This window comes from Notolepis coatsorum, assembly GCF_963971535.1.
Source record: "Notolepis coatsorum genome assembly, contig: SCAFFOLD_576, whole genome shotgun sequence".
Classification (NCBI taxonomy): domain Eukaryota; kingdom Metazoa; phylum Chordata; class Actinopteri; order Aulopiformes; family Paralepididae; genus Notolepis; species Notolepis coatsorum.
Genome location: NW_028171266.1, coordinates 49,493 through 67,658, shown reverse-complemented (window position 1 = coordinate 67,658; position 18,166 = coordinate 49,493). Strand labels below are relative to the sequence as shown.

Genomic DNA, 18,166 nt, shown 5'->3' with positions numbered 1-18,166 from the left:
CCCTGGGTCCCCAGCAATACACCCGCCAAGCGTGAAGCCCGGACCTGCTCTGGAAACACAACACCAACAACAGAGTAAACTGAAAACAAGTCTTAATCGCTGATGACACTTGAATTTAATAGGACAAATATTTTGGAATATATTTCCATAGAGTTGTGTAATAAATAGCATTTAGATATCATATCAGAGATGACCTATTCAGGGTAAACGAATGGTACTAGAACAGGATTCGGAAGATCTTTTGTGCATGCAGTGAAGCCAAAACGTGCCGATCCTCAGTGTGATTTGAACACTGAGCAGAAAGTCAAATAAAGTGTGTGAAGTACATAGTTGCATTGCATTGGTTATTTCTAGGGATGTTCGATATTGGCTCTTTTACCGATATCCGATATACCGATATGGTCCAACTCTTAATTTCCGATACCGATATCAACCGATACCGATATATATGCGGAATAATATCAGGTAATTAACATTACATATCTCTTGTCATGGAATTAACACAACATTATGCATACTTTTGACAATAAATAAAATCAGAATTTGTTCTTACTTGCACTTGCCTGGGTGAATAAAGGTTAAATAAATGTAAAAAAAAAAAAAAAAAAACTTTTTTTAAACCGATAGGGCCTACAGATAATTTCCGATATTACATTTTAATGCCAATATCGGCCGATAATATCGAACATACCTAGTTATTTCTCATCCCTTGGACATAGTGCACATAGGTTTAAACATACAAGGTGGCATGCATATCAAGCTGGAGAGAGTGACTGACTCGAGTATTTTGTCGCAGTAACTCGACATTCAAACGTGAAGGAAGTACCTAAAATTTAAATGTTCATTTGAAATGCCTACATGATTAGCAGCAATAGTCACAGATACGTCACGAGACAGGAAATGAAGCGTGGTCAAAACAACAAAATGTGTTTCCGCCGTCCAATGTCCAACAACGGTGGTTTAGAATGGCCCGTCTCCATGTCGCCACAGACCCCATTTTAGAGGCGGCTAAGTGGCGCAGTGGGCAAGGCGCTCGCCACTAGTGCAGGAGATGCTGGGTTTGAGCCCAGCTCTCCACGTTGCTACCAGCTTGGCTGGTCGTTCATACTAACACAATTGGCAGTGCTAGGGGTGGGAAAGCTGGTGGGTGATGGGTCCTGGTCGTTGTAAACAGCGGCTCCTATACAGTTCGGTCGGGGCGCCTGCTCAGCGAGGAAAGGATCTAAGGGGGGTAGTGTGATCCGTCCACACGTTACACCCTCTCAGTGAGAGTCCGCGCTGCCAGGTGAAAAGAAGCGGTTGATTGGCTGGACGTGTGTCGGAGGAAGCATGTGATAGCCTCCACTCTCCCAGACCGACTGTGGGGGGTAGGTGCGCAGCGACCAGGAAGGGGGTTGGGAATTGGCATAACGACTAACATTGGGATGGGAGAAAAACGGAGGAAAAATGAGGGGGGGGAAAGATAAAAAAAAATAAAAATAAAAAACAAGAGTTATTTTAGGTCCTTTTGTGTCATTCCAACCCCTCTATCCAGCCCTGTATCTTGCCCAAAAGATCATCAACACGTCTGCATCAGTCCTCAAATACGAATCACTCCTCAAGGAGCTTCCGTTGCAACCGTGCATCTCTATGTACCATGTTCATCAACCGTTATGAATGAATCCATGGTGATCCGTCCATAGATGCAAGGCGGAGTCTCCAGCGTATAGTTCACCGGCGGCCATCTTGCCACAGGCAGCACGACGCCCACTCATAACAGGAATGTCTATGGTGCATGTAGCTATTGAAATAACCATACTGTACTGTAGCTTGCTACATTTTCAACCGATTTACCAGCGGTCTGGTTTATTACAAACGTTATTATTAATTAACGTGGCTATATGATTCCGCATGCTTGGACGGACATGTTGTAATTATGTTCATATGAAAGTCCATTATAAATATGCGGTACATCTCTGACGTTTAGAACAACAAAGCGACGTTTGAAAATTGCTAGGATTATGCAAGCTAATATTATGATGAATTGAAAATGGGGGGGACCCTGAGGTAAACAAGACGAAAGTCTTTCTCTGGTCTGCATCCCCTTAACAATTGTGTGTATTGAGCCGTACTGTATTGTACCCATTCTGCAATCTGTTAATAAAATGTTCAATCAATCAATCGATCAATGGTTACTTCAATAGTACATCATGCACCATAGATATTCATGTTACGAGTGGGGGCGTCGTGCTGCCTGTGGCAAGATGGCCGCCATGTGGCAACGTCGGCCTCCATTGGCCGGCAGCGCGGCGGGCGGGTGAGTCATCTATAGCCTTTATAATACACGTCTATGGATCCGCCGCCCCGGTTTTGCATCTCATGACCCCCCCCTCCCCCCCCACCCCTCCCGGCGGGGGCGTCTGGCTCAAACCAGTCCGGCTCCGGCCATGAGGGCGGTCTGGCTCTCTCTCCGCCGGTCCCTCTTCTTCCTCCGCAGTCGGACCCTCCAGCACAGGGCGCTGGAGCCCAGCAGGCCGAGGCCGGAGGACAGCAGCACCAGGCCCAGCACGGAGATGGTGGAGCCGTGGGCGTTGAAGGCGTAGGCCACGGCTGTGACCACCACGCCGGCGATGAGCACCACCACGCCGAACGGCACGGTGCAGCGGCAGCAGGACATCTCGGCGCCGCCGGTGGCCGCCGCCAGCTGGACCTCGTTGATGCGGGGCACCGTGGCGGTGGTGGTGACCACGACGCTCTTGTCCTTCTTCTCCGGCTGCTTGTCCTTGGACGTCTTTTCCGCACCGGGTGGCGGCGACGATGACGGGGGCGTTTTTTTCATGGCGCTTTTTGGCATCATTCTGGGAGCGCTCTTGCAGTGAGGAGCATCGTCGGGCATGATGGCTATCTTGCTGGCGAGGAAGAGATGGGCCATCTTGAGAGGGATCTCAGTGGTGGTGGTGGAGGTGGTGGTGGTGGTGGTGGCCAGCCATATGTAGTATAGTGTAATACCGGTAACAGCTATCTGGAAACACAAGGCGATAAAAAATGAGATTGTCATCTCTTATAGCATTGATTGATTGATTAATTGATTGATTGATTGATTGATTGATTGATTGATTGATTGATTGAACATTTAATTAACATTGCGATATGAATTGAAAATGGGGGACCCTGATGTAAACAAGACGAAAGTCTTTCTCTGGTCTGCATAACCCCTTAACAATCGTGTGTATTGAGCCGTACTGTATTGTACCCGTTCATTCATTCATTCATTCATTCATTCATTCATTCATTCATTCATTCATTCGTTCATTCATTAATTCAACAGATTGCAGAATGGGTACAATACAGTACGGCTCAATACACACAATTGTTAAGGGGATGCAGACCAGAGAAAGACTGTCGTCTTGTTTACATCAGGGTCCCCCGTTTTCAATTCATCATAACATATATGACATACATGACATACAGATAGACAGTACTGCTACATCTAGACATTTATGACATATCAGATTTACAAATATACAGTACTGTTTGTGATACAAGAAGAGTCTAAAAAAGAGTGTATATACATTGACGAAGAAACTGTACATTGGAGCAGGAATAATTCAGCCTCCTCCTAACAATAACATCCCTGCAGGCTGGAAAACGAAGGCACATTGATTGATTGATTGATTGATTGATGATTGATTGATTGATTGATTGATTGATTGATTGATTGATTGAACACTTTATCAACAGATTGCAGAACGGGTACAATACAGTACGGCTCAATACACACAATTGTTAAGGGGATGCAGACCAGAGAAAGACTTTCGTCTTGTTTACATCAGGGTCCCCCATTTTCAATTCAATGAATATAGTGGCTGACACAGCCAGGGTGTAATTTAATAAAAGCATCATTTGTAAGTACAGTATAGCCCTATCATGTCGTGCCCTGATGGTAAAGTTACCACCGGATGCAATGTTAGAAGTGCGGTCTCGCCGACGTGCGCAGCATAAGCATAACTGTCAAATAATTGCCTGAAGAGCGATATGGATAATATTACAGACACCTCGCTCGCTGAAACGGGAACCGGGTAGTTTTAATAAACAGTCCGGTCTCTAATGATGAAATCGAAGATAAAAAGCTATTAAAATGGGATGACCTAATTAATTAACAGTGTGAGCTGCGGCCAAAAGCGCATGTGATTCATTCCACAGGTATAAGCAGAATTATATTATCCTTGTTGATGATGCGTTGTATATTAATTATAGGCTCCTTCAGTAGCAGCCTTACTTGTGTTTATAGCTACTATATTTTAGACTTTTGTACAACATATATCCACTAAGCATAATTCGGGTATACAGGGTAATTGTAGCTATCAAATGTAAGTTGATTATGTTTTTAATAATGACCCTATTTAATCCAATACTATCCAATATAGAATACAATAAAATACAAACTTACTGTATAAATGCGTGGTTCTTCATTCCTTTTTTTCTTAGATCTATTTATTTGTCAATATATAAAGTATAAGAAACAGAAACAACGTCACTCAGTATAAATGTCCTCCTCATCCAAATAGTGTGGACATCTGGAGGGTATACACTCCACAAATCTTTGTTTCTCGTGTCACTAAATAAAAACGACCCCCGACGTTCCTTCAACTCTCCCTCTCTCTGGTTATCCTCCTGTCCACAATATTAGATGTTTGAAACGGTCTCATAATTCGGCGCAAGACGGAGTGGCTCGTTGCCATGAATCTGCAGCGCAGCGTCTTGACTCGCGGATACAGGGGGAGATATTATCATAACGGGGGATACAGGGGGAGATATGATCATAACGGGGGAGTGTCCTGGAGCCAGGGGCACGCGTTAGACACGACTCCCCCCCCCTCACCTACTGGACGAGCAAGAACACTTTTAACTCGTTCCTCACTGACTGCAGACATGGGCTGATCCATGTGACCAAACAGTCATCTACATATCTACATATCTATCTATCTCTATCTATCTATCTATCTATCTATCTATCTATCTATCTATCTATCTATCTATCTATCTATCTATCTATCTATCTATCTATCTATCTATCTATCTATCTATCTATCTATCTATCTATCTATCTATCTATCTATCTATCTATCTATCTATCTATCTATCTATCTATAATCTGGTATGTCATAAACCCCCACCACCTCCTAATAGACAGTCTCCTCCCCACCGCATGTATATATTCCCTCCCCGCCGTATGTATATTTCTCTCCCACCCACCCACCCCCTCCTAATGTACAGCCCCCTCCCCATCATATACTCTGTCAGGATCTAGGGGTAACAGTACTGTATAGTTGAATACCGTTTATGTCACAAATGTATCAGTACTAAATACCTATATGTCCCTATGCCATACATGTCATGTATGTTGTGTATGTCATAAATGTCTATATGAATTGAAAATGGGGGACCCTGATGGAAACAAGACAAACGTCTTTCTCAGGTCTGCATCCCCTTAACAATTGTATGTATTGAGCCGTACTGTATTGTACCCATTCTGCAATCTGTTAAATAAAGTTTTCATTCATTCTATCTATCTATCTATCTATCTATCTATCTATCTATCTATCTATCTATCTGTCTGTCTGTCTGTCTGTCTGTCTGTCTGTCTGTCTGTCTGTCTGTCTGTCTGTCTGTATGTCTGTCTGTCTGTCTGTCTGTCTGTCTGTCTGTCTGTCTGTCTGTCTGTCTGTCTGTCTGTCTGTCTGTCTGTCTGTCTGTCTGTCTGTCTGTCTGTCTGTCTGTCTGTCTGTCTGTCTGTCTGTCTGTCTGTCTGTCTGTCCGTCCGTCCGTCCGTCCGTCCGTCCGTCCGTCCGTCCGTCCGTCCGTCCGTCCGTCCGTCCGTCCGTCCGTCCGTCCGTCCGTCCGTCCGTCCGTCCGTCCGTCCGTCCGTCCGTCTGTCTGTCTATCTGTCTATCTATCACCCCCTCTCTCTCTCTCTCTATTTGGCATCCTCAATGGTCTTTCATGCACGTACACTATGTATGCACACTACACAAAGCATTCACTGTTGTTGTTAAGCGTCTTTGAGCACCTGGAAAAGCGCTATATAAAATAGATGTATTATTATTATTTATAGCAGGATTTTGAGTGTGCACAGGCGTGTGTGCTTGTCCAGATGTTGTCCAAGTGTGTATACAATATTAAACTGTCTAGTGCGTGTGCGTGCGTGCGTGTGTGTGTGTGTGTGTGTGAGTGTGTGTGTGTGTGTGTGTGTGTGTGTGTGTGTTATTCTAACCTCCGGGTGTCAGGGTCTTGGTGTGGGACATATGGTCTGTGGTCAGTGGTCAGTGGATACGGGGAGTTGTCTTGACCGCTCTCCTTCCTGACTTGATTTATATCCCAAGCCAGACTCACTCACTCTTTCCACACGGAGACACAAGAGGTCCAACTCTTCTTCATTATTGCACAACGCGATTGCTCCATGTAAACGGATAGTTCGGATGTTTGGACAATAAGTCGTGTGAAATACTTGCCAGTAGTGTAGTCGACGCAAAGCCTCTTAGCTCACTTCACCGGGTGGGTAGCCATAGACGACGGGCAGCAAATGGGGTCACAAAATTTAAAGAGGTTTTAATGCAGGTTATCCTTCAGCATTTAGAGACGGCTAATAGGCCGCGTTACCTGTGCTTCAGCGCATATTACTAGTTATACTACACTGGCTATTTTCATGAAACAAAATAGTGCCAAGTGAATCAATGCAGGATTGGAAACGCTTGACTACCGTGGTTTTGTATCACAAACAGTACTGTATTTGCAAATCTGGTATGTCATAAATGTATAGATGTAGCAGCACTGTCTATCTGTATGTCGTGTATGTCATATATGTCCTGATGAATTGAAAATGGGGGACCCTGATGTAAACAAGACGAAAGTCTTTCTCTGGTCTGCATCCCCTTAACAATTGTGTGTATTGAGCTGTACTGTATTGTACCCATTCTGCAATCTGTTAATAAAGTTTTCAATCAATCAATAATTATTTTTTTCATTTTTTCATTTTTTGATTCTATTATATGTTGTACCACTGTATTGCACATCGTTGCGGGCAAGACCACCCGCATTTCATTGTATACCTGTATGCCGTGACAATTAAAACTCTTGACTTGACTTGACTTGAATTGTTGTTGAAAACGGGTTACCCTGCATGTTGTGGTATGAATTTAACCCTTTCACTACCACACTACCAAATGGTTAACCCTTTCACTACCACACTACAGACCGTCTGTAGTGTGGTAGTGAAAGGTTAACCTTCTGTAGTGTGGTAGTGAAAGGTTAACCGTCTGTAGTGTGGTAGTGAAAGGTTAACCGTCTGTAGTGTGGTAGTGAAAGGTTAACCTTCTGTAGTGTGGTAGTGAAAGGTTAACCGTCTGTAGTGTGGTAGTGAAAGGTTAACCTTCTCTAGTGTGGTAGTGAACGGTTAACCTTCTGTAGTGTGGTAGTGAAAGGTTAACCGTCTGTAGTGTGGTAGTGAAAGTTTAACCGTCTGTAGTGTGGTAGTGAAAGGGTTAACCGTATGTAGTGTGGTAGTGAAAGGGTTAACCGTCTGTAGTGTGGTAGTGAAAGGTTAACCGTCTGTAGTGTGGTAGTGAAAGGTTAACCGTCTGTAGTGTGTTAGTGAAAGGTTAACCGTCTGTAGTGTGGTAGTGAAAGGGTTAACCTTATGTAGTGTGGTAGTGAAAGGTTAACCGTCTGTAGTGTGGTAGTGAAAGGTTAACCTTCTGTAGTGTGGTAGTGAACGGTTAACCTTATGTAGTGTGGTAGTGAAAGGTTAACCGTCTGTAGTGTGGTAGTGAAAGGTTAACCGTCTGTAGTGTGGTAGTGAAAGGGTTAACCGTCTGTAGTGTGGTAGTGAAAGGTTAACCGTCTGTAGTGTGTTAGTGAAAGGTTAACCGTTTGTAGTGTGGTAGTGAAAGGGTTAACCGTATGTAGTGTGGTAGTGAAAGGGTTAACCGTCTGTAGTGTGGTAGTGAAAGGGTTAACCGTCTGTAGTGTGGTAGTGAAAGGTTAACCGTCTGTAGTGTGGTAGTGAAAGGGTTAACCGTATGTAGTGTGGTAGTGAAAGGGTTAACTGTATGTAGTGTGGTAGTGAAAGGTTAACATTCTGTAGTGTGGTAGTGAAAGAGTTAACCGTCTGTAGCGTGGTAGTGAAAGGTTAACCGTCTGTAATGTGGTAGTGAAAGGTTAACCGTCTGTAGTGTGGTAGTGAAAGGTTAACCGTCTGTAGTGTGGTAGTGAAAGGTTAACCTTCTGTAGTGTGGTAGTGAAAGGGTTAACCTTCTGTAGTGTGGTAGTGAAAGGGTTAACCTTCTGTAGTGTGGTAGTGAAAGGGTTAACCTTATGTAGTGTGGTAGTGAAAGGTTAACCTTCTGTAGTGTGGTAGTGAAAGGGTTAACCGTCTGTAGTGTGGTAGTGAAAGGTTAACCTTCTGTAGTGTGGTAGTGAAAGGTTAACCGTCTGTAGTGTGGTAGTGAAAGGTTAACCATCTGTAGTGTGGTAGTGAAAGGTTAACCTTATGTAGTGTGGTAGTGAAAGGTTAACCTTCTGTAGTGTGGTAGTGAAAGGTTAACCTTCTGTAGTGTGGTAGTGAAAGGTTAACCGTCTGTAGTGTTAACTCATTCAGAACGCAGCGGCCCGCCTGATCTCAAACCTACCGAAGTCGGCCCATGTCACCCCACTTCTTAGGGACCTGCACTGGCTCCCCATTGCTGCACGAATCCGCTTCAAGGCCCTCGACCTGGCATACCGTGCGGCAAAGGGAACCGCTCCCGCCTACCTCCGGTCAATGGTCTCTAACTACACACCCTCAAGACCCCTACGCTCTGCATCTTCTGGCCGCCTCAGACCTACTCCTATCCAAGCTCCGGGAGGGTCATCAAAGAGAAGCCGCCTATTCTCAGTCCTTGCCCCACAATGGTGGAATGAACTACCCACCCCAGTTAGGACAGCCGAAACCCGTCCAATCTTTCGCCGTCGACTAAAGACGCACTTCTTCAACCATTATCTGAATAAAAAAAATAAAATAAAAAATATCTCTAACCCTAACTAACCTTACTGTCATGCACTTGTCCTAATAAACTAACCTACACTGTAGCACTCAACACTTTATGAACATTGTTGCTCAGCTGATAGAGTTGTGCCCTTCCTGATGACTTGTTGTCGTACAGAACTTGTAAGTCGCTTTGGATAAAAGCGTTTCAGCTAAATGACTAAATGTAAATGTAGTGAAAGGTTAACCGTCTGTAGTGTGTTAGTGAAAGGGTTAAAACAAATAGGTTTTGTGACCCTATTTGTTTTCCGGGACCCGGCCAGGACTTTAACCCACGGGACTCGGTACGTAAGGGAATAGCTTTGCATAGAGTTCAATAGTGGCAGCCTGTTCATACAACCATTTGGGTTGTTGCATCAACAAGGTTTAATTTAATCCTAAATGAGCTCAATCAAGAGATGAGTTCATCTAGATTTAAAACGAGTAAATCCAGATTTAAAATGAACTGGAGCTGTAATCGTTGTTTAGTGAATCTAAGTTTAATGATTTAAACCAATTAAAGTAATTTCAACCACATGTCGAATCAAAAGGATGGTGATTTCTTAATAAACAATTACGGGGGCGACAGCGGCTCGGGTGGTAGAGCAGTCGTCTAGGTAATCCGGAGGTTCCCGGTTCGATTCCCGCTCCTCCCCGGGCAGCGTGTCGAAGTGTCCTTGAGCAAGACACTTAACCCCTAACTTCTCCCGATGAGCAGGTTGACACCCTGAGTGAGTGAATGTGTAAATGTGAGGTACAAATTGTAAAGCGCTTTGGATAAAAGCTGCGATATAAATGCACCATTTACCATAAAAAAGCCACCCTAAAGGGCCGCTACGTGGCGTAGTGGGCAAGGCGCTCGCCACAAAATGCTGGAGACGCTGGGCTCGTCAGTTCGAGCCCAGCGCTCCACATTGCTTTCAGTTTAGCTGGTCGTTCATACTAATACACATTGGCCGTATTAGGGGGTGGGAAACTGATGGGTGGGGATCGGGCGTTGTGGACAGCGACTCCTACAGGTCGGTTGGTGCGCCTGCGCAGTGGAATCAGGAAGTGTCGGGGGCAGCGTGAGCCTCCCACGCGTTACTCCTCGCCACTGAGAGATCGAGCTGCGCAGGTGAAAAGATGCGACTGCTGTTACCTCAAGTACCGGAGGGGACTTGTGCTATGTATGACTTAGTCCACATTGCAGCCGGCTTGTGGGAGGCAAGAAACAGCGTTCGAGACAGGGGAGGGTTGAATTGGATGATACGAAATTGGGATGGGAGAAGATATAGAAAAATGGGAGAAAAAGTGGATAAAAAAAAGCCACTCTAAGAAAAAACAGCCTACTGTGCTGTTCAATTTTGTTTGAAATAGCCAGAAGTTACACCGTAACATTCCTCTGCTCTGCTGTGTGGTGTTAGCTACTGTAGCTAATGTTATTTTCTATCAACTCATGGCTTGGCAGAGAAGCTCAGATTTATCTTCTTAATTAAGAAATATCTTTCATCATCTTAACACTAAATTGGGCTGCCCCTCGTCTGTCCCAGAGGAGCACTCATTTTGTTCCATCCAACTAAAAAAATATGTATTCAGCTATTACAAAAGTTCAACTGTCAGTTTATAGTTTATCGTTTAAGATTATGGAGCAACAGAATTAAGATCCTGTTTTTAGAGTAAAAGCTAAACTGAGATTTGAAGAGAGGTTTAAATGTAATACTGCTGTAGTTTTAAACTGTCCAAAAATCTGAACTATCCCTATGGCCATGACATTAGATTAATAATGAGGGGTATGGGGGGGGGGGAATGTCTGGGTTGCAATAGCTTGATTGACTAAGAATGAATGGTGCCTAGTATAGCAGGGTTGTCATCCATTATTGATTACCAATTACATGCAAATGTTTTTTTGATCATTAACGTAATGTACTTTATTACTCAAAGACAGTCATTCACATAATCTCATTACCTCCAGTTAGTATTGGCGAACTTTGCCTTCCAAATCCAGGGAATATCAAGTTACTGAGGGGCCATGATCAACATCCACTTCTTCATCACCCACCATTCTTCAGATGTGAAGAATGAGGTTTTTGTCTATAATTTCACAAGTGAAATGCCTTTCCCCCGCTGGCTGAGTCTAATCCATCAAGTATCGGCCGACCGTGTCCTTATCGCTTTTTCAATCAGTACATGTAACTTGATGACTTTCAATGGTCTAATGGATTACAGTTGCTTTTTATAATCAGATTTATTACTATAATCTGATCATATTTCATCCGTCGCTCCCCAACCCTGCATGGCGCCTGGACGGGATTCGTATGATGGAGACTGCTCTCTCTGACTGCGTCTGGTCTGACACTAATTCTTCACTGTACATCAAAATGAAATCCTTTTTGCCCCTCACATCATGTAACCCCGCCATAATTCCCCTCTATCTCCCCATGTGTCTCCGACAAGGCCATTGTGAGGAGACTACTCTATAGGCTTTGACATCTGTGAGGAATTAGCCGCATTGCACAGTCGGGTGTGTGTGTGGGAGGAGGGGGGGGGGGGAGGTTTATTGTCCTTGCCGATGTTGTCCATTTGCAAAATTGGAAACCTCCGGGGTTTAAATCCAACACAGCCACAGCGTCACACCATCTGCTGGTGGTCCTAATGAAAGATGTTTATTGTGAATATGACTGGGATACGGAGACGAGCGCTGCCAGTGTGCCGTCGGATAATAAAACGTGGTATGTTGTGTTTGTGAGAGCGTCCCTTTCGCTGACCCGCCGAGCTCACGCTAATAGGGGAACGATCGGATGTGTTTGCTTGTCGTGATGCAGATATTTATTTAACACTTTTGGAGATATCATATATCCTGTGTCTTCTGACACACACACACACACACACACACACACACACACACACACACACACACACACACACACACACACACACACACACACACACACACACACACACACACACGCGCACGCACGCACGCACACACACACACACACACACGCAATGTTGCGATCCTGAGATATTTCCCCATTTGATTATTATTACAACAACGATATTACATTTCTCCATTGCATTACGCTATTATGAGAATAATAGGATATGTGTGCTCAATTCCAAACTTCTAGCAGGGAAAACAACCCCTAACCCACAACGTCACGTCAGTATTAACAGGTTTTTAGAATCAACTGCTGTAGCCTATGGGATTGTGATTATCTTGTTGATTATTATTACAACAATTGGATCTCCCCAAATATACATTTGACCGGGCTACAAGAACAACATGGATCAATTCCCAAATTCTTGCGGGGCGGGGGGGGGGGGGGGGGGGGGGGGGGGGGGGGGCAATCCCTAGCCCACACCATCAGCACAAGCAGGTTTTTAGAATAAACTGTGGTACGGATGGTGCATCATCTTACATTTTAGTGTTTGGTCTTTATTCGTTTACTCTTTTACTGTATGAAGCACAATCTCAGGGCGCTCATACAGAACCAATCATTTCACTATAATGTACATGTACCTTATTATGTGACGAATAAAACAAAACCTGAACACCTTCATTATAACCAGACTGTCCGTCTCAAGCTATAGGCCTCAATATGCACTGTTTTAAAACCCAAGCCCTTCCATACAAACGCATCTCCAGGGCTCAGTGACAGCCAGTGGGGGGTCCCTCTCCCCCCCTGCATATGCAAAAAGTTATCCCCCGGCCCCCCTCACTCCCCTTTGATCCGGTGTGTATAGGGGTCTCACAGTCCGGGTCTCTCCCCCACGGTCGGGGGCCTGTGCCTGGGGCATGGGAGAGACAGAGGCAGGCAGCCTGGTCGTGTTTTCCACCAAACGGTGACACACTGAGATCAACCGCAGAGAGAGTGATGTATGATGAGTAGAACTGCATGTATCACACGACTGGAATGCCACGGTTAAAGGGATAGTTCAGATTTTTGGAACCCTAGCCTTATTTGTATATACTTACCAATGATGATGTTGATTGGTAGACTAGAGTCTTTTCTCAGCACAAACCATGCTGTTCCACATTCACATTCACATTTACATTTAGTCATTTAGCTGAACGCTTTTATCCAAAGCGACTTACAAGTCAGCAGGAAGGGTAAAGCTATTTCAGCTGAGAAACAATGTTCAAACAGTGTTGAGACTTGGGTGCTACAGTGTTGAGTGCATAGTAGTAAAGACATTATAGTATAGTAGTACTAGTAGGGAGTAATATAGGCAAGGAAGATTATTTAGGGGAAAAGTGCATTATAGTTTGTATTTAAAAAAAATATTATTATTTCATATATTGATTGAAGAAGGGTGTTTTTACTCAATGGCGAAAGATTGGTCTGGGTTCGGCTGTCCTAACTGTGGTGGGAAGTTTAGTTCCACCATTATGGAGCTGTAACGGTTTCACTAAGCCAGAACACAGATCAATCAATCAATCAATCAAATTTATTTATATTGCACATTTAGACATGACACTTGTCAACCAAGCTTCACATAGCTTGGTTCATACACATACAGCTCATTATAGTAATATTCCACAATTGGGAGATGCAGACACAAACAAGCAGAGACGATGTGCAATCAGAGTATAACCCAAATGTAAGTAATACCTCCATCTCGAAAGTTATGGAAAAAATTGTCTACGAACACTAGTACCTTGCGGAAAAAAAGCTAATCTACGAATTCCAATCTAGCTTCAGAACATCCCACTCCACTGACACATGCCTTCTCTATTTGAACGACCACATCAAACAAGAGGTGGACGCGGGCAAATACTGCGGCATGGTCGTGCTGGACCTCCAAAAGGCTTTCGACACTGTCAATCACTCCATTCTGATTGACAAGCTAAAAGCAATTGGTTTTTGATAGTTCATCAGTGAGCTGGATGCAATCCTACCTGGAGGGGAGAGAACAGATGGTGGAGGTAAACGGTACTCTGCCCCACCCCCCCCTCCCAGTGAGCTGTGGTGTTCCACAAGGAAGCATACTAGGACCGTTACTGTTCCTAATTTATACAAATGACATGTCATCAGTTTGTGACTGCAACTTGTTCCTGTTCGTGGACGACTCAGCCCTGCTGGTCTCTGACAAGAACAAGTTGCAGGTTGAAAAAGCCCTCAGCTCTGAACTCGGCAGAATCTGCACCTGGCTCGCTGATAACAAACTATCATTACACCTGGGTAAAACAGAGTCCATTCTCTTTGGATCAAATAACAAACTCAGCAAGGCCAACGGCTTCTCTGTTACAGTGGGTGACAATATTGTCACAACTCACAAGGAAAGATGAAATTACCTACCTGGGTTCTATCCTAGAGGCAAATATTTCCTGTCACAAAATGGCAACCAATGTAATAAAATAAGTCAACCAACGAACAAGATTCTTGTACCGGATCTCCTCTCTGGTAAACAAGAATACCTAACAGGAGCACTCATTCAAGGGTACTATGACTATGCTTGCACCTCATGGTACCAAAGCACCTCAAAGGCCCTAAAAACAAGACTACAAACATCTCAAAACAAACTGGGCAGACTACTGCTTGACCTTACTCCTAAAACCCACCTCACCCCTGCGCATTTTGACAACCTAGGATGGCTTAGAGTAGACGACAGAGTACAGCAACTTGCAATGGGCCTGGTCTACAAAATACACTACACCACTAAGATACCCATGTACATGTCGAAATACTTCCCAAAGGTCAGTGAATTCCACTACCACAACACCAGAGGGAGTTCCACAAATCATGTTCAACCCAGATTCGGCTCAAACAAGGGACTAAACACGTTTCGCAATTATGTGGAACGCCCTACCCACAGCTGTAAAATAATGTGAATCCCTACCCTCCTTCAAAACCGCTCTCAAAGAGCACCTACGGGTGACTGCAATTTGAAACTGGCCCCGGTAAATGTCCAAACAACCCCCCCCCCCCCACCCACCCACCCAACCCCCTCCAATGTACAGTTTCTTCCCCCTCGAATGTATATATATTTCTTTATGATCTCTTTCTCTTAAACAGTACTGTATATTTGTATATCTTGTATGTCATATATGTTATGATGAATTGAAAATGGGGGACCCTGATGTAAACAAGACGAAAGTCTTTCTCTGGTCTGCATCCCCTTAACAATCATTTGTATTGAGCCGTACTGTATTGTACCCATTCTGCAATCTGTTAATAAAGTTTTCAATCAATCAATCAATCAATCAATCAATCAATAGAATCCAGTCGCTAGGCAGTCCAGGGAGTGAGCAGGTACGGGGTAGTCAGACGAGGGGTCAAAGCCAGGAGCGGGTGCAGTCCAGGGATGTTCACGGAGAGAATGGTCAGGCAGGCGGAGGTCATGCACAGGAATCCAAGACGGGGGAACAGGGAGTGGAGCCAGGCAGGAACTGCGAGCAAAGGAGGACAAGAATGTTAGATAAGCACAATAGAACACAGACTGAGAACAACGTACGCGAATACGGACTGACTGGAAATCAGGAACTACGATCTGGCAGCCTCATGACATCTGGGCCAGGTCTAAATAGGACTGGTAATCAGCCTGTAGATGCCAATCAGCTGCTCCTCTGGTCCTCACACACCTGCACCCCATCCTGTATTTAGAGAGAGAGAGAGAGGGAGAGTAGCTAGGTCGGGAAATAGTGGGAGAACCAAGGGTTATAGAGGGTGGGAAGCCTGGAGGCCTGGAGGGGCATGACAGGAGCGAGGACCGAGAATAGCCGGCTTCTCTTTGATGACCCTCGGATAGGAGTGGGTCTGAGGCGGCCAGTCCTATCCGAGCTCCTTAGGACAGCCGAAACCAGACCGATCTTTCGCCCGTCGACTAAAAACACACTTCTTCAATCAATATCTGAAATGAACATACTACATACTAGCCAGAGCTACATACTAGCTACCGTGGCTAGTAAGCCACAAAGTAATGCAAAATGGGATCAAGCTCCTGTCTGTACAAGCTTGCTGAAATCTACTTTGTGTGCACTGTGGAGGACATTTCAGTTGGATTGTACAGACAGGAGCTTAACTCCATTGACTTTGCATTAGTTTGTGCCTAACTAGTAAAACTTTCTTCTTCTCAGCACGAGTGTGCTTCACAGCATTTTAAAACATCAGTAAAAATACAAGAAATAAAACATGTGAAGAGAAGAAAAAACATTAAAATGAGCAAAAACAACAGAATAGACAACAAAAAACTAAAAAACTAAAATGACAAACAGAAAGAAACAGCTATGGGTGTTTAAAAAGCCTGCCTGTAGAAGTACGTTTTTAGCTGCCTTTTAACACTTTGACGACCGATGGGCTTAGTCTAATTAGTGGCTAGATGACCGGGGAATGTAAACAAACATGTGGGTTTTCTAACAGCTATATCTATACTTTATAGTGTTGCTATCTGTCCATTCTCATTGTCAATTGAGTGCATAAACCGTCCCTTCAAAATGGCTTAAAGAAAAAAAAATGCATCGGTAGGTTGTCATTTTATAGCGCCGTGAATATAAGCTTTATCGCAGATTTCGTCTCATATATTTTCTGGAAAGCTAGTTATTGAGCTAAAGGCTACTAACGTGATATTCAACGGCATTCCCGTTTTATATATGCTAATGAAATAACACAAACTGATCCGGACTATCCCAGAGCATCTATGGATGAAAAGGGGGCGGCGGGGGACGTCGATTAGTATTATTGATTACCAATACAGTGTCCGTGTAAGTAGCCACATTCACAGATCGACTGCTTGCGTTGCACAGCAAACTCCAATCCGGCTGTAAATTAGGTGATAAATGTCTTACCGTCAGCCCGTGTGATACCCGGCCGCATTTCCCCGTTATCGATCGGCATCTGGTAGATCGATATGTCCTTTGGTTGATGATAAATCCCCTTATTCCATGGTGAAATCTCCGCTTTGAAACGTGATACACGGTGCATGCTGTTGGTTTGGGATCAGGGTAATATGATCCTCCACTGAAAGGTAAAAAAGAAAAAAATATTCCATTCGCCCACAATGATACTGCAGTGGAGCGATGGCGCCCCTAAGAGGATCTGGCCGGTATTGCATGTTGCCGATTCCACAGAGGAGGGTAGATCTGCAGAGTCGATCGGGGATCTTGATTCGGTTATTAATATGGAATAAAACAATAACAACTTGCCACGGCTATGTACGTGCCTCTGGTCCACAACGCATGGCACCGAAAGCCGTATATATATGTGGCCGGTCCCCATTGTGTTAAAGATGAGCTCTGAGGGAGCGGTTTTCAGGTTTAAAGGGAGGGCTGTAACATTTGGGTCTTTTACTCTCTCTAGGAGTAAAAGCTCCTAGCGCCACCCTGGAGTATTTCACCCTCTCTATTCTTCCAGGTTGTGATGATCGACGCCTGCTGTGTGTTTGACTCTCTTTATAATGGCCTTGTGTTTATTCTCTCATTTGTCAGTTCTTCATCTAACGTTACCGTGAGTAGCTGTTTATGGAGAGTCGTGTCGCTCCAGGCCTGGAGGATGCAGCTGCCGTGTTTTTGATTATCGTTTAATTATTATTTAGTTTGTTTTTCTTTTGTATAATACCAGTATCGCTCTTGATGTTTCAAAAATAAAAGGAAACACCGTTTTTGGTGAGAAGAGCAACTACCGTCTCCGCACCTTTCTTCTGTACTGCATTTGGGTTCAACACACCTACCTGAGTCGTAACAGAGGGCGGGGGCTTGCCCATGGAGGGCTCTGTAGGTGAACACCAGGACCTTGAAATTGATCCCGGAGTTTACCGGGAGCCAGCGCAGGGAAGCGAGGATGGGGGTGATGATGTGGCATGATTTTTTGGACCTAGCCTGGCAGCAGCGTTTTGGACCAACTGAAGTTGATCAATGGATCTTTTATTTAGACAGATAAAGAGTGAGTTGCAGTAATCAAGTCTGGATGAAATAACGGCGAGTGTACAGCCATTTATAGTTCGTCGTGAGATATGGTGGACCGAAGTTTTGCAATGTTTCTTAGATGGAAGAAACAATCACGATTACAACAGTACAGGACACGAAATGATTTAACTCTCTCTCGAAACAATTGTGAGTCCGAGTTTTAGCCGGAGCTAAAAGTAATGCAAATGGTTTCAAGCTTCCGTCCGTACAAGCTGGCTGAAGCTTGCCGACATCTACTTTGT

General features: G+C 44.3%; 1 protein-coding gene across 1 annotated transcript; it reads right to left on the bottom strand.

Annotated features, from left to right (window-relative positions):
- Positions 1-2,397: 2,397 nt before the first annotated feature.
- Positions 2,398-4,736, bottom strand: LOC311248297 (transmembrane protein 100-like). The gene is made up of 2 exons (XM_084339203.1): positions 4,430-4,736; positions 2,398-3,001 (listed from the first exon to the last, which is right to left on the bottom strand). Exon 2 carries the CDS (start codon positions 2,909-2,911, stop codon positions 2,405-2,407), a length of 507 nt encoding a protein of 168 aa, XP_084195329.1. The 5' UTR covers positions 2,912-3,001; positions 4,430-4,736; the 3' UTR covers positions 2,398-2,404.
- Between the last annotated feature and the right edge of the window lie 13,430 nt (positions 4,737-18,166).